The following is a 14341-nucleotide window of genomic DNA, read 5'->3' as shown; positions in this document are numbered from 1 at the left end:
GTCTGTAAACAAATTGTAGAAATCAATCACCAAAAAGACTAGTCTTGTTTCGGGGGAAGCTATTCAGTACTGGTGCCATAACTAAAAATATCATTTTCTGGCCTTAGTTCCCTTAGCTCATGAAAATGGGACACTACTAGCAGTTTCTCCCAGGTGGACTTTGGTTGGAAAAGGCAATCTTGTGGATATACAGCCACCAAGCCATAAAGATCTTACAAGTTAAAACCAGGACTTTGAATTGTACCCAAACCTATTAGCAACTACTATAGGGCCCACAATACAAGTGTAATATACTAACAGTGATTAGCACCTGCCAATAAGTGGGCCATTTCATTCTGAAACATTTGCAGTTTCTAGGTAGTTAGAACAGAATTAAGCCATCTAACTACTTCTTCATCTAGTTTATACTATAAGCTTCAATTATTTGATGTACGCCCGTTTATTGGGATTCCTTCTCATTAGAGGAGAGAAAATGCAAAACAAAACAAAAGAAATCCTGGTCTGAACAATAACATATTTTGAAAATAAGAAGCTACTGCAATTTTGTAATAAAGATAGAAATTAATTTGCTTAATGTAGTATATAGTATACTTTCAAGAAGTATGTGTTTTTCTTTGTTTCATTCTAAGAAGTGATGCCGAAATGAAAAAAAGATTAGAAGATATATCCGGTAGACTTGATGAATCACAAAGACAGGAAACGGTAAGTGTATTGAAAAATCAACGATCAATATTTCATAAATAGATTTTGGATTTGTATATGTGTGTGTCTGTCTATCATCTATCTATCTATATCTGTCTGTCTGTCTGTCTGTCCGTCTGTCCGTCCATCCATCCATCCATCCATCCATCTAAATATGGAGTGCTAGAAAAAAATTTGGAGCCTGTATCTGAATTGAAACCTCTTAGACTTTAGGTTAGAATTTAATATGATTGTCTGCTTTTCTATATAAAAAAATATCATCTCCTTTTCTACTTATTATTTTGAATTTCTTGAATTTATCTGAATTATCTGAATTTATCTGAATATTTTATAAGTATTTAACTCTTTTTATTTCATGATAAATAAATATCTGGAAGATTCACGCCCCATATAACTGCAGATACTTAAATCTTTAGATGTCTTCTATTTTCAGAATGTTTATATGACAGGTGTCCGTCAGATTAACATATGAAATTAAATTCCAAAGCAGGTGAGAATATTTCAGAATAGAAACCTACCCTGTTTTGAATCTGGGTTCCATCTAGCAACGATGGCACTGTAACCAGGATTCTTTACCTTTATAAATCAGTATGACAGGGGAAGAGAGGGGAGTAAGAGATTCAGGCCTGTGGATCAAAATCAGTAGTGGTTTTCACTTACCTTCGCTACTGGTTTGGAACTGGGAGTGCGCGTGCATGCTCGCTTCGCTTGCATGTGGCGCTTCCGTGCATGCACAGAACCTGCGTATGCGCAGAGCATCCCTGATGATGTCTGGGTGGGTGGACGGAGCCTCCCACCGCTGCCGCTACCGGTTCACCCGAACCAGGCTGAAGTGGTGGAAACCCACCACTGATCAAAATGTCTCAGAAATCCCAGTGACACTGGGAACAAATGGCTTTTATGATCATGGCACTTCAGTTACTTTGTTGTGAAAGTTGGTAGAGAAATATTTTTAAAAATATAATTAGATTTATTTTTCATTGCAGTTATTGTCTAGTTTCTCATCTGGAGTTGTTATATAGTAATGAACTAGATTAAACATTATTTATTACAATAACACTAATCATTTCTATATACATCTTGTATACCCCTGTATCAAGTCCAAGAATCAGTTCTACTGGAAAGAGGCTTCATTTCATATGACCATACTTTTCCTTGCACAATACTTTCTCATTCTGGTTTTTGAATCTACCCACAAAGTGTTCTCATTATACAAGCTATTACCATTTCAACATTTATGCTAGCCTTTAGCCATATAAAAATAATGCAGACATTTAAAAATAATTAGACATCCTGTCATCAGTTGGGTCATTCTTTCATATTTCCTCACTAGATTCCTCAATGCTTTCAGCAGTAACTGAACTTCTAATGTAGTGCCTTCAGAAGAAAAGCTGGGGTGTATTCAGATGTACAGGATTTGCCTTGAAAATGTTGAACTGTATAGCCCAGTGAAACATCGGCACAGGAAATATGTTATGACATTTTGTACTATGTCATAACATATTTTATTATAATTTTAATGTCATAAACAGTTTCTAAAATTTGCCAAATTTCAATTCCACGGGAATCATGAGGCTTCAGATTTCTATAAGTCCATCTGAAGTACCTTGGTTCAAAAATTATTGCCCTATGAAACACACTTTTTTTGCCCAGTTAAAGAGCACAGAAACAGGAGTTTTAGTAATAAATAGATTTTTAAAAACTTGACATTTGTTGCAATATGTGAAGTTCGGCACAGGTTGTCCCTTCATAACAACTAAATTTTCATCCATTTCTGGTGAAACATAACCATTTATGTTTTTTCCTATTGTACTCACATCACTATATAAGTTTCTTTTTCTGAGTGGGGAAATTTAGTCAAATGAGACTAAATCTTCCCAAGTAGATCAAGATATTCTAATTGTAGCCCTTGGAGTAAAGCAAACCTATTCTGTTAGTATACATTACTTGTGACGAGGGAAGATGGACTCTTACTGCAAGTTTTACTATGGCTGGAATCCTATGGACCTATTATCGGTCATCAGTAATTATTTTTTGTTCTCATACCTGTTGAAGAGCATTGTGAGCATACGAGAACCATCTTCATTTTTTCCGTGTTGTTTGTAATTTCAAAAAAGGAAAGGGACTAGTTTCTTTTTCATCCATGCAAGACTAATTATGCAAGTGTCATTCAGCTAAAGCATACAAACTGATCCCTCTCCCTTCTTGCTGATTTCAGAAGAAAGTGGTATACAATACATTGATATATGGCCAGATTGCTTTACTATTCAGTTACTATTATTATCGACTCTTTTCCTGCAGTATTAACATTTCTGTTCGGGATCTTTAACTATTCTTAAGTGTGCTGTTATTATTAAATTCCCCATAGGAATCAAGAGCTTCAGTTAGAATATGGCTGTCAATCTTTGACAATCCTAATAGACCTTATGGTCCTCTTCTCTATCTTCAGGCACTTATGCTTGGTAGATTGATCCCACTCGCTTTGGTGCTCCCTATGTAGTAACCTCTCTGCCAACCTGTCTTCAATGATTTTAAATCACTGAGGAACTAATGTTTTATCCGGTGTTGTTGTGCCTCATCCTCCCTCCTCTCCTCAGCCGGGCCCCTCCCGTCTCCTCCCGGGCCTGCTATCAGACTCGGAGTCTGATAATGAAGATGAACGGCCTGTTATGCCTCCAGCCCCCGGCCCTGGCCCCATGCCCGGACAGGATGTCAGGAATGAACAAACAAACCTCACTCATACGGCGTGTGTTCCTTTGGCTCAGCCATCAGAGGAAGTCAGCCACGGATTGGAATTACTCGGGCCTACTCCTTCTGACCCCTCCCAAACAGCAGAAGACAATTCAAAGTGGGAGGATCCTCGCTTCCGGAGATCTGAGAGGCGACGCCAGCAGAAGGAAGGGAGGGGCAGGCCTGGATAAATGCTGAGTCATGGAGCCACACCCCACAGCCTATATAAAGGATCTGCTTGTGGCATTCCAACTTTGAGTCAAGCAAAGTCTCATCTAGCTTGCTGAAGTCACAACTTGGACTCCTGCCTGCCCTGAGAAACCTCAGAGGAATTTGGCAAAGCTACAGAGGCTTCATTGCCACGCTTGATACGGACTTTCTAGACCCGGTCGTCGGAGGGGGAGGGGGACACAACAGGTGTCTGCAACTGTATAATTAAATGTTTGGTTGCTAGTCTTCCTCCTTCTCCTCCCATCAGTCCCAACAACTCTTTTCCTGCCAGCTTCTTAGTCCATTTCAGTTTTCTCTCTCCTCTCATTAGGAATACTGTGTATGTGAAAAAAAAAACCACCCTTCTGTTGTCGTCTCACCTCTTTTCCATCCTCAGGTTGTCAATTGGAAGTACAGTTTATATATATGACAGGATGGCAGACAGAGTTTAACATCTCCTTCATGAATATCATAGTTTAATTTATTTTAACAATTTATCTGGCTGCTACCTTGCAAATGAGCCTGTGAGAGACTAACAGCAAGTTAACACCTCTCACAAGTAACAACCCAAAATAGTTTGAAGAATTCTAATGAATAATACGATATGCTTAAGATTCAAACAACCCATTCCCTCTTGCAAATCAATAGCAGCAAAGAAACCAATTGTGTTCGTCTAACATCCAGACTCCAATTTTTAAGAAAAAGTTATAACAGGAATCACCTGAATCTTTAGGGGAGGGAGAATCTTTAGGGGAGGGAGTGAGAGATGCTGTTGTAGAAGGCAGGTTTTGCAACAGAGAAGGCATGCCTTCTAGGTCCTGTTAGATAATATTACTTTGTAGAAGGGAACCAGAGCATACCTATCATGTTAGATCTGGTACGGTGAGCAGAAACTATTGGAACAAGCTGTTGTGGTCCGCCAGCAGCCCGCGGACCTGGCAGTGGAGTCGGACAGTGAGAATGCTGGGGAGGACAATGGGCCTCGGTCACAATACAAGCAGACCTGCAAATAACTTGGCCTGTGCTACATAAGGCTTTGAATTGCACCTGGAAACCAACTGGAACCCTGTGGAATTCATAGAACAGTGATATTATGGCATATCCCAAATTCCCTATGGCCCAGCATTCTAGATCAGTTGCAGCTTTTTGAATGCTCTTCAATGCATTACTGTAATCAGGAGGTGACTACAGTGTGTTCATGAACAAGGCCTCTCAATTGAGAAATGAGTGCAATTGGCATACAAGATAGATCTCTGCAAAGGCCCTATAGCCTTGGATCAGGAGCTTGAGACTAAGGGGACACTAAATCAGTGTTGGCGAACCTTTTTGGCACCGAGTGCCGAAATGGGAGCGCACGTGCATGGGGGAGTGCCAGAAGCTGGAAGAGCAGCTCCTCGGCGCGCATGAGCGGGAGCGCCGGAAACCGGAAGAGCAGATCCCCAGCACGCATGTGTGCGCTGGTCACCTGGTCTTCCAGTTTCTGGCATGCATGCATGTGTGAAGTCCAGCTGGGAACTGCTCTTCTGGTTTCTGGTGCTCCTGGCGCGTGAAGACCAGCTGGCCAGCATGTACGTGCCAGAACCCCAAAGAGCAACGAGTAATGGCTGGCGTGCCTGGAGAGATGGCTCTGTGTGCCACTTCCAGCCCCCGTGCCATAGGTTCGCCATCACTGCTCTAAATTGTGTGCCAACTCTGCCAGAGAATGTGCAACTCTATTCAGAAATAAAAATAGAAAATCCCCAGGAGGCCTCAAAAGTCACAGCTATTTGGTTTTACCAAGGTTGAGGTATAATACGTTCCTCCCTATTCAAATCCCCACAGCCTTCAGACGTTAGGAAAGGCCCTAAATGGCATTACTTGGTTATCGCAAGGTAGAGATATAAAAAGGGTCTCATCACTATACTGATGATACCTTGGCCTCTGCAAATGAATGATCATACCAACTTCCTGTGGATGTTGCAAAGAAGAGAATAAAACTCAGAAGCACTTTGAATAGTAGGAATCGGAGGCTAGATTTTTCTCCCCACCATCACCAACTGGAGAAAGAATAATAATAAGTGTAACAGTGTTCTTCCTCTCCTAGTATGGTCCAGAAGTATCCATGATCCATGACATTGAAGGCTGCTAAGAATCATGGAGGCCAAAATGACTGTTTTCCCCACATTCTGATCTGAAAGACATTGTCTATAAGTGTGATCATTGCAGTGCTATAAGAAGTTCAAAACATGAGTGAAAAAGGTCCAGATAAGCCATTAATTCCAGGACCTTCTGGAGCTAGAAATCATCTTCTCAATAACCTACTCTAAAATCAGAAGGTGAAAACTAGACAAAAATAGTTCAATTTTATGAGATCTAGTGATGATTTCTTAAGGCGAGAGGAGGCTATCTCCTTTTTCAGAACAGGTGAACTATCCCCTCCCTCAGAGTTAGAAAACTAAGTCTTTGGTACATTGATTTTTTAAAATGTCTTTTCCTCAAAAAAAGAAAAGTGAGAAAAATATTTTTGATCTTGCATCTTTTGTAATAATTTTTTTTACTAAAACCAAGTAGCAGCAGAACATATATAAAAATAGGTTTAAAAACCAGGAATGCCGCAGTACGAAAACTTACTTTCATATTTGAATGAATTTATGTGGGAAAGAGGGTAGACTAGGCAGTAGCGTATCATTTCTAGTAAGCTTTGAAAAACACTTCTGCAAATGGAAGAATTTAAAGACACGCTAAACATGTAAATGTTACTTGCCACTAGAGGGTAGTATCTGCAAATAAATAAAGGGGAAAAAAATCAGCTATCGAACAGCAGTGCTCCCTCTATCTTACAAAGTTAGAAAATTGAAGCGAGAAATTGCAATTGAAATAAAATTCCTGATTCAGTCACATTTCATTATTTAAAAGTTAGACGTTAGTCTCATTCAGTTCTTCATTTGTCATTCAGGAAAGTTTTAATAACAATTAAAAAAAACCTGGCACTGACATATGGAAATGTATTGGCATTGATATATGGAAATACAATCTTTTCACATTACTGCCCTGATCTAATTCTACATGTGCACAGCTAGCAGCCCTGGGAGGAGATGTACATTCCTGCCAATATCAAAAGAGTCTTCCTGCTAATTTAACAGAATCCAGATGTGAATGTTGGAATACAGATTCAGCCTTGTGCCTGAAGTAGCTGCATAACCTAGCTTTAGCATGGGAATCTCCTTTACTGGACCTGATGCAACAGTGTTTTGATTGATGATTATTGCTTTTCGTACTCCATACTCCATACTGTTGCGATGCAAATGAAAATAATATCCAGTTTCTATGTCTCAGGATATAATGTGGAAGCAAATGTTTGTAATAAACGCATCAGAGGCTATAGATATAATTTTCCAAAGGGAAAACAGTGGAGATAAAAAAAAAAAGACAAGTGCAAACTTACATATCTGGATTAATTTTATTTCACATACAGTAATTTGTTTTGATATTATTATTATTTTTTAAATTACATTTATATCCCGCCCTTCTCCGAAGACTCAGGGCGGCTTACATTGTGTAAGGCAATAGTCTCATTCTATTTGTATATTTATATACAAAGTCAACTTATTGCCCCCCCAACAATCTGGGTCCTCATTTTACCTACCTTATAAAGGATGGAAGGCTGAGTCAACCTTGTTATTATATGGGGAATGACAAAGTACTAGGCAGGATATGAAGCTCTACCAGTAAACAGAAATATTATGCTTGGTCTGTTTTCTAAGATTTCTTCTGGCTTAAATTATTTTTCAGAGTCTTAGATCATCAAGTAAACAAATGCAGATCTTGATATAAACAATTAGAATAACCTAATCCATCTATTCTTGGTTTTCATATGCACTGTATTATTAATGCAAATGGTGATAGGGAGGAAAGTTAATTGGTAGCAGTGGACAAGAGATATTTTCTTAGTAAAAACTTATTGCTTCAGTAGCTGCAGCTTAATTGTAAGATTGCAGGTTATATCTAAATTGCGTTCTTCCACTGACTGACATTTAGTTAGCGGTATAAAAGCTGTCTCATATAAATATGTACAAATTTAGCTTTTAAAACTGGCTAAATCATATGTTCATTGCTTGTAGAACATTGCAGATTCAAACCCTTACATTTCTAGATAGAGATGGAGAAGTCTTGTTTCATAGGTTTAAGATCTGCTATCTAGTACAAAAACTAGCTGAACTAATGGTCTTATTTAAGGTAAGGTTCCTATGATCCAGTAGAGGATTCTATCAGCATAATGCAAAATAAAATGATTTGCAGCAATTTCCTTATATCCGAAGTCTCTCCATGCTATTTCTCATTTTGTGCTGAAGGTTAACAGACCAACTGTGAGGTCAGAGCAAAACCAGGGCAAAGGGAATAATTGCTGATAGTTTGTTTCCCCATTCTGCTGGTGAAAAAAAAAATGCAAGAGAATCTTCTGCTAATAAACAGATTTCAACCACATATAACCACATTAGGTCTGTTTTATTCAGGGTACTGTCTGGTTCATATTACTACAATAAGGACATCCTATAATACCTTTAGTGTTTGGAATAAATTAAAATATGCAATTGGATCTTGGTACTTACTTTCCTTTTCCTTTGTTATGAATTTGGAGCGTTTATGTTTGCTTTTTTTAAAACATCGTATCAAAAGTTTCTTTTCTGAAATCTGCTTGCTTATATAGGTCTCGGAGCGGGTAGAGAGAAGGCTCCAAGAGATCGAACGAGAAATCCGATCAGAAAGACAATTGGTAGAAAGACGCCAAGACCAACTGGGACACATGTCTGTGCACCTGCAGGAAGTATGCATAAAGGCCGTGGCATATGTTTAAAACAGCAAAAGTGCTTCATGTTAACAATCTAGCCCGAGCTAATTATTTAAAGGGGTGACGTCTTCCCCCCCATCCCGCCCCCCATGATAGAGGTCATGCAAAACTGACAAGACACTGATGAAATGTGGCTCCCAGGTTTCAGCCGCAAAATCCAAATAATTGCCAGTCGACAGCACGGCAATAAAGAAAATCTGTCCACTGCTATCTAGTGCAATTTCAAATCCATATCTGGTAACTTTGCTTCTATACAAAAAGAGTTCTCATGCTGGAAGCTGGGAGTATTGGTTCCCATTATACAATAGTTGAAAGGATGCTGTCTTAAAACAATTTCAGGTACATTTAAGATTTAAACTATTGAAGGTATTATTAACAGCCAGTAGCACATACTTTTCTTTTGAAGGGGTAAATGTAATGTAAATGGTAGCCTGTTTCCTGGTGTCTTATAATCATCTGTGTTTGAATGAAAATGCATCCAGGAAGAACAAGAGCCTGTGCTGTGAAGGCAAACTGAGCTATTGTTTGCTTCAGAACAGAAAATTAAAGCCTTTCCCACCTTTTCTTTAAAAAGAATGCATAAAGTGCATATGGGAGAGGTAGTTAATTTGCTCCACCCCTGTACTTGAGAGGCCAAGGTTTTTAAATATATAGCTTATAATTTTGGAATTAATTTAAATGTCTGGGCAATTAGTGGCAGTCATTTTCAATTGACTTTACTCTGGTATCTTACAGAGTCTATGAAAAGTTTAATATCATATTTGGTTGCTTTAATAAATGTAGTGACCTGGGTGCATTTTTCTGAAAAGCAATTGCAGATTATATAGAGAAGTATAAATCACTAGGGATTAATTTAGATTGATGCTTTCAGTTTTGAAAAAAAGTGGCTTTCTCTCTAGAGGTCACATTAAAAAGAAGGGGGGGGGAAGCTACCACACATATTAAGTTTAGTAAAAGTAATAGCTTTTCAACTTCATGTGCTCTTATTGGGTCAGAGATTTTTTTTTCTGGTATTCTCCTTCATTTTTTAAATTACCTCGAATGATGGTAAAAGATTGTGATTGATTAGAGCAAAGAGGAAATGAAAGTGGTTAAGTTCTGCAGTAAAGATTCTCATGATGTCTAGCAATTTCTTTCCATTGCTTTCCTTTTCCTTATTTTGGATTCAGGAAGTTGATGTATAATTTAATGCCATACTATGCCCTGCAAACCCAAATATGCACTTTTACAAGTTGTTATAACTTCTTGTTATTTTTTTAAAAAAACATGAATTTTTTATCAAACTTATATGTGCTTGGTAGTGAATATTTTGTTAACGTTCTTCATACAAAATTTACCTTTATCTTTTACTATAGTGGGAACATATCGCTATACTTTTTAAATTTGCTTTGATTGAGATGATCTATTTGAAATACATATTTTCAAATTATACATGGTGATGCTGTATTTGGTAATACCGTAGATTGCATTTGGACATTATCTTGCATTGTTTTTTTTGGGGGGGAGTGTATTTGGTTTTCTGTTTTAAATAATCTTTTTTATTAAACAAATTTACAGTGTATAACTGGGAAATGATGTTCCATAGAGAAGGCATCAACACCAAGAAGACCCTTTTTTGTGGTCCTACTTGATGTACATCCCTAACAGATGGAAATATACCTTGCCTTCCAATCCTGGTAGGCCAGGTGGATGTAACAGGCATCTTGCAAATAGCCTGGCCTCAGGCCATGTAGAACTTCATAGATGATAACCAGCACCTTAAATTGTACCTGTAAGCAGTTTTTATGCAATTTATAAATTATCTCAACATTAAGGGACCCAGATAGCATACAGGAACAATGGTGATATAGGGAGTGCAGTACAGTAATATTGCACTGACCAGAGCATGGCCATAACTTGTGATAGCAATCGTCAATTCAAAAGATCCTCTAGTATACCCATATGTTTATAAGCTTCTATAAAGTCATAAGAATGAGGGCTACAATAGTACAAACTCAGCTCTTTGTTGAGTTCAACCTGAATATGTGAGTATTAAAGATTTTCCACAGTGGAGTTACACATGAAGAAGTTACATTAGTATCTTGCAGGTTTTCTTCCTTGGCAAGTCACCAAGAACTGAGCATTAAGGTTTAATACATTATTGTAGAAACTTGTATACTATATAGCTCTTCCGGTTTGGTATGGTTTTTCTATCTCCCCAAACTTTAAAGGTGTTTGACTAAACATCTAAAAAAGTTATGAAGTGGAACCATAAATTATGTGGCAATTTTATAGTTCTTCTCCCCTGTGGTGTATATAACAATGGTAAGTGGCTTAAAGCTGAATGTCAGGGTTGGACATCTTTTGCACAATTGGCAAGATTATATCTCTCTCCATCTGCTATTTTCCTCAGGAATATCAGCTATATAGGGATCTATCACTTCTGTGTTTTGGAAAGAAGAGCAATGGATTAAAAAGATGATTTTTGAGTGTACAAATTTCTGAGAAAGAAAGAGTTAGTGTCTTATCTTCTCTATCTGGCTTGGGTCTGAAATTGAAGAGGGTTTCTGTTGAAGCTAAAGCATTTATAGTTGCTTTACCTGCAAAAAGGCTAATGAGAGAAAACTGGAGCCACAGGGACCTGCTTATGGGTAGGCATCAAGTTACATTTCCTCAATGCCTGGTTTAAGTTTAGCTATCATCTTCTGATGGAAACAATATGTGGAATTCCTTGCCGTTCATACCTCTTTACAAAGAATTGTAGTTCTGTGCATAAAGCACAGGCTGTTTTTGAGGCAAAGATATATACACATATATACAAATTATAGATAGTCCTCATTTAACAGTGCTAATAAGACCGGAAGCTCCATCAATAAGTAACACAGTCGTAAAACCATGTGACTGTATTGCTTAACAATGGCAGTCTTTGTTGCCATTATTAAATGAGGACGATGTCAGATGTTAAGCGACGATGTCACATAATCACCACTTCTAACTACCTGCTAAGTTTCCTATTGATTTTGCTTGTGGGAAGTTGTCGGGAGATCACAAATCATGATCATGTGACTGCAATGGGCATAAATACAAAGTCCAGTCATAATTACAACTCATTCAATATTGCCATAAGCTTGAATGGTTGCTGAAAGAGTGGTTGCTAAATGAGGACTCCCTACATATGGGAAATCACTGACTTTTGAAATCTTTTAATATACAACCTTTCTTGCTCTGTACTATAAAATATGGTGGATGCCACTCTCTGATAAAAAAAAACCAATAGGTCTTCAGTGAAATTTATTTCAGTGTTTGGACCGGAGATATTCATAGATTAGTATATGTCCACGTCAGCTTTTATCTTTGAATGGTATGCATCTATAATATGTACATAAAGTTCATATGTATCATCAGACAAAAGAGAACACAGTGAATATTGTTTAGCATATTTATACATTAATTATTCCCTTGAATCCCACATCCTCTCTTTTTTTTCTTTTCAAGGCTTTAAAGCAACAAGATGCTAAAGCCAATGGAGCAGAAATTGTCCTGAAAAATAGAATTGCCAAAATGGAAGATGAAAAAAGCAAAGTAAGATTTAAAAATTCTATTGTAGTGATGTTATGTCTTGTAGTGGCTTTTCCCTATGTGATTAAGAAAAAAGGTGTATGGCGTAGTTGTGGTTTATGTTTTTCATGTTAAGATATAGAAAATCTTAAAATATAGAAAGGGAATGGGAGGAAAACTGATGAGAGCCCATTCTTCATCGTATGCTGGATTTCTGTATGGGAGGCATTTTTGTGCATGTTGGAATGTTAAGCCATGTGTTGAGCCTGATGATGATAGTATGCATGGAGCATCTGTTCTACTAATGTAAACTCCCCACAGAACTTTGGATGATCATAATTCTAAATTACACAGGGAGATCTCTCCAAGTAGAATAATTATCCCCTGGCAAGCATTCACCAATCAGCTAATGAAGTGCAGTCAGAATTATGGCGGATCTTGCTGTTTGTCACCCCATCTACATCATGTATAAAGGGGATTTGAACTGAGAAATTGGGCTTCAGACTGACATTATCTCTCAAACCTAGTTCACAACATTTTTCATGAAAGGCACTCTAAGCAGGACAAAATATATTTCTTTTCTCATTGGTTTTCAATCACGCAATATTGGAATTCGACATTAAGCAAATACAAATAGTAGAACAAAGTCAAACTAGAGTCTTGGACTTTAAGAGAGCTAATTTTTTTTTTGTTTACATTTATACCCCGCCCTTCTCCGAAGACTCCGAATTTCAATAAACTTAGAGAGAGCTTGAGAAGGATTCCATAGATGAGAATCCTCAGGGGGAAAACAACTCAAGAAGCTTGGGAAATTTTGAAAAGTGAGATTATAAAAGCGCAGTCTAGCACAATACCAATGAAGAAGAAAAATAATAGATCTCAAAATAAACCATCATGGATGCATAAAGAACTATCTGACAAATTGAAAGACAAAAAGGACAAATATAAAAAGTGGAAAGAGGGGCAAATAACTAAGGCAGAATATCAGCAAATAGCCCGAGCCTGTAAAGATGAAGTGAGGAAAGCTAAGGCTCACAATGAACAAAGGCTAGCGACAAAACTAAAAAAAACAAAAAAAGCTTCTTCCAACAAGAAAAAAGTCAAGGAAACAATTGGCCCATTGCTGGGAGAAAGTGGCAAGAAGATGACAAGCAACAGGGAGAAAGCAGATCTACTTAACTCATTTTTTGCATCTGTCTTTACACAAAAGGAAAAAACAATCCAACCTATCAAAAACAGCACCACAAAAAACAGATTAGAAACACAAGTTAAAATAGGGAAGAAATTGGTAAGTGAACACTTGTCTACCCTAGACGAGTTCAAATCACCAGGACCGGATGGATTACACCCCAAGGTTCTGAAGGAACTGGCAGATGTGATCTCAGAACCACTGAACTATATCTTTCAAAGATCCTGGAGCACAGGGGAGCTGCCAGAGGACTGGAAAAGAGCTGATGTAGTTCCCATCTTCAAAAAAGGGAAAAAAACAGATCCAGGAAACTACAGACCTATCAGCCTGACCTCAATACTGGGGAAGATTCTGGAAAAGATAATCAAGCAACGAATCACCGAACACCTAGAAGCAAACAAAGTAATGACCAAAAGCCAACATGGGTTTGTCAAAAACAGATCATGCCAGATTAATCTTATAGCATTCTTTGACAAAGAGACAAAATTAGTAGACCAGAGGAATACTGTTGATATAATTTACTTGGACTTCAGTAAATCATTTGATAAAGTAGATCATAACCTACTACTAGATAAAGTAGAAAAATGTGGGTTAGACAGCACCACCACCAGATGGATTCGTAACTGGCTGACCAACCACATTCAACGTGTAGTTCTCAACGGAACTACACCCACATGGAAGGAAGTATGCAGTGGAGTACCCCAAGGCTCTGTTTTAGGCCCAGTACTCTTCAACATCTTCATCAATGACTTGGACGAGGGGATAGATGGGGGACTCATCAAATTTGCAGATGACACCAAGCTGGCAACATTGCACTTTCTTTCTGTTTTGTATTGTTGGTAGTCATATGCAATGTTCTTTTCTATTCTGCGTTCTGGGTTGAAATTTTGGCTGTTCATATTCTACCCTCCTATCCGGAAGACTAGGTGATTTCTAGGAACTAAACTACCTTTAAAAATGCATTAGACTCAATGGAATGGAATGGAATAGAATAGAATAGAATAGAATAGAATAGAATAGAATAGAATAGAATAGAATAGAATTCTTTAATGGCCAAGTGTGATTGGACACACAATAGCAGGGGATGTTGTACAGCTTAATTAAGTAATAGAATGTTAAAGAAAAGTCAATGCTGCTCAGAATCT

At 37.8% G+C, this 14341-nt stretch overlaps 2 protein-coding genes across 7 annotated transcripts in view; one reads left to right on the top strand and one right to left on the bottom strand.

Moving 5' to 3' along the window:
- Window positions 1–14341, top strand: part of CEP128 (centrosomal protein 128) — a 217706-nt gene that overhangs the window by 17755 nt on the left and 185610 nt on the right. For all 6 annotated transcript variants that reach the window (XR_009152632.1, XM_058162465.1, XM_058162463.1 and 3 more), the window contains exons 7-9: window positions 630–702; window positions 8330–8446; window positions 11945–12031. Coding sequence is in view for 5 of the 6 variants with exons in the window: in XM_058162465.1 (XP_058018448.1) it covers window positions 630–702; window positions 8330–8446; window positions 11945–12031 (277 nt within the window). In the remaining variant the exon portion in view is untranslated. The remainder of the gene's footprint in view (window positions 1–629; window positions 703–8329; window positions 8447–11944; window positions 12032–14341) is intronic.
- Window positions 1–14341, bottom strand: part of LOC131187816 (uncharacterized) — a 227972-nt gene that overhangs the window by 141196 nt on the left and 72435 nt on the right. The window lies entirely within an intron of this gene.

The sequence above is a fragment of the Ahaetulla prasina genome, chromosome 1 (genome assembly GCF_028640845.1).
Source record: "Ahaetulla prasina isolate Xishuangbanna chromosome 1, ASM2864084v1, whole genome shotgun sequence".
Classification (NCBI taxonomy): domain Eukaryota; kingdom Metazoa; phylum Chordata; class Lepidosauria; order Squamata; family Colubridae; genus Ahaetulla; species Ahaetulla prasina.
This window is presented reverse-complemented; position numbering and strand designations above follow the sequence as displayed.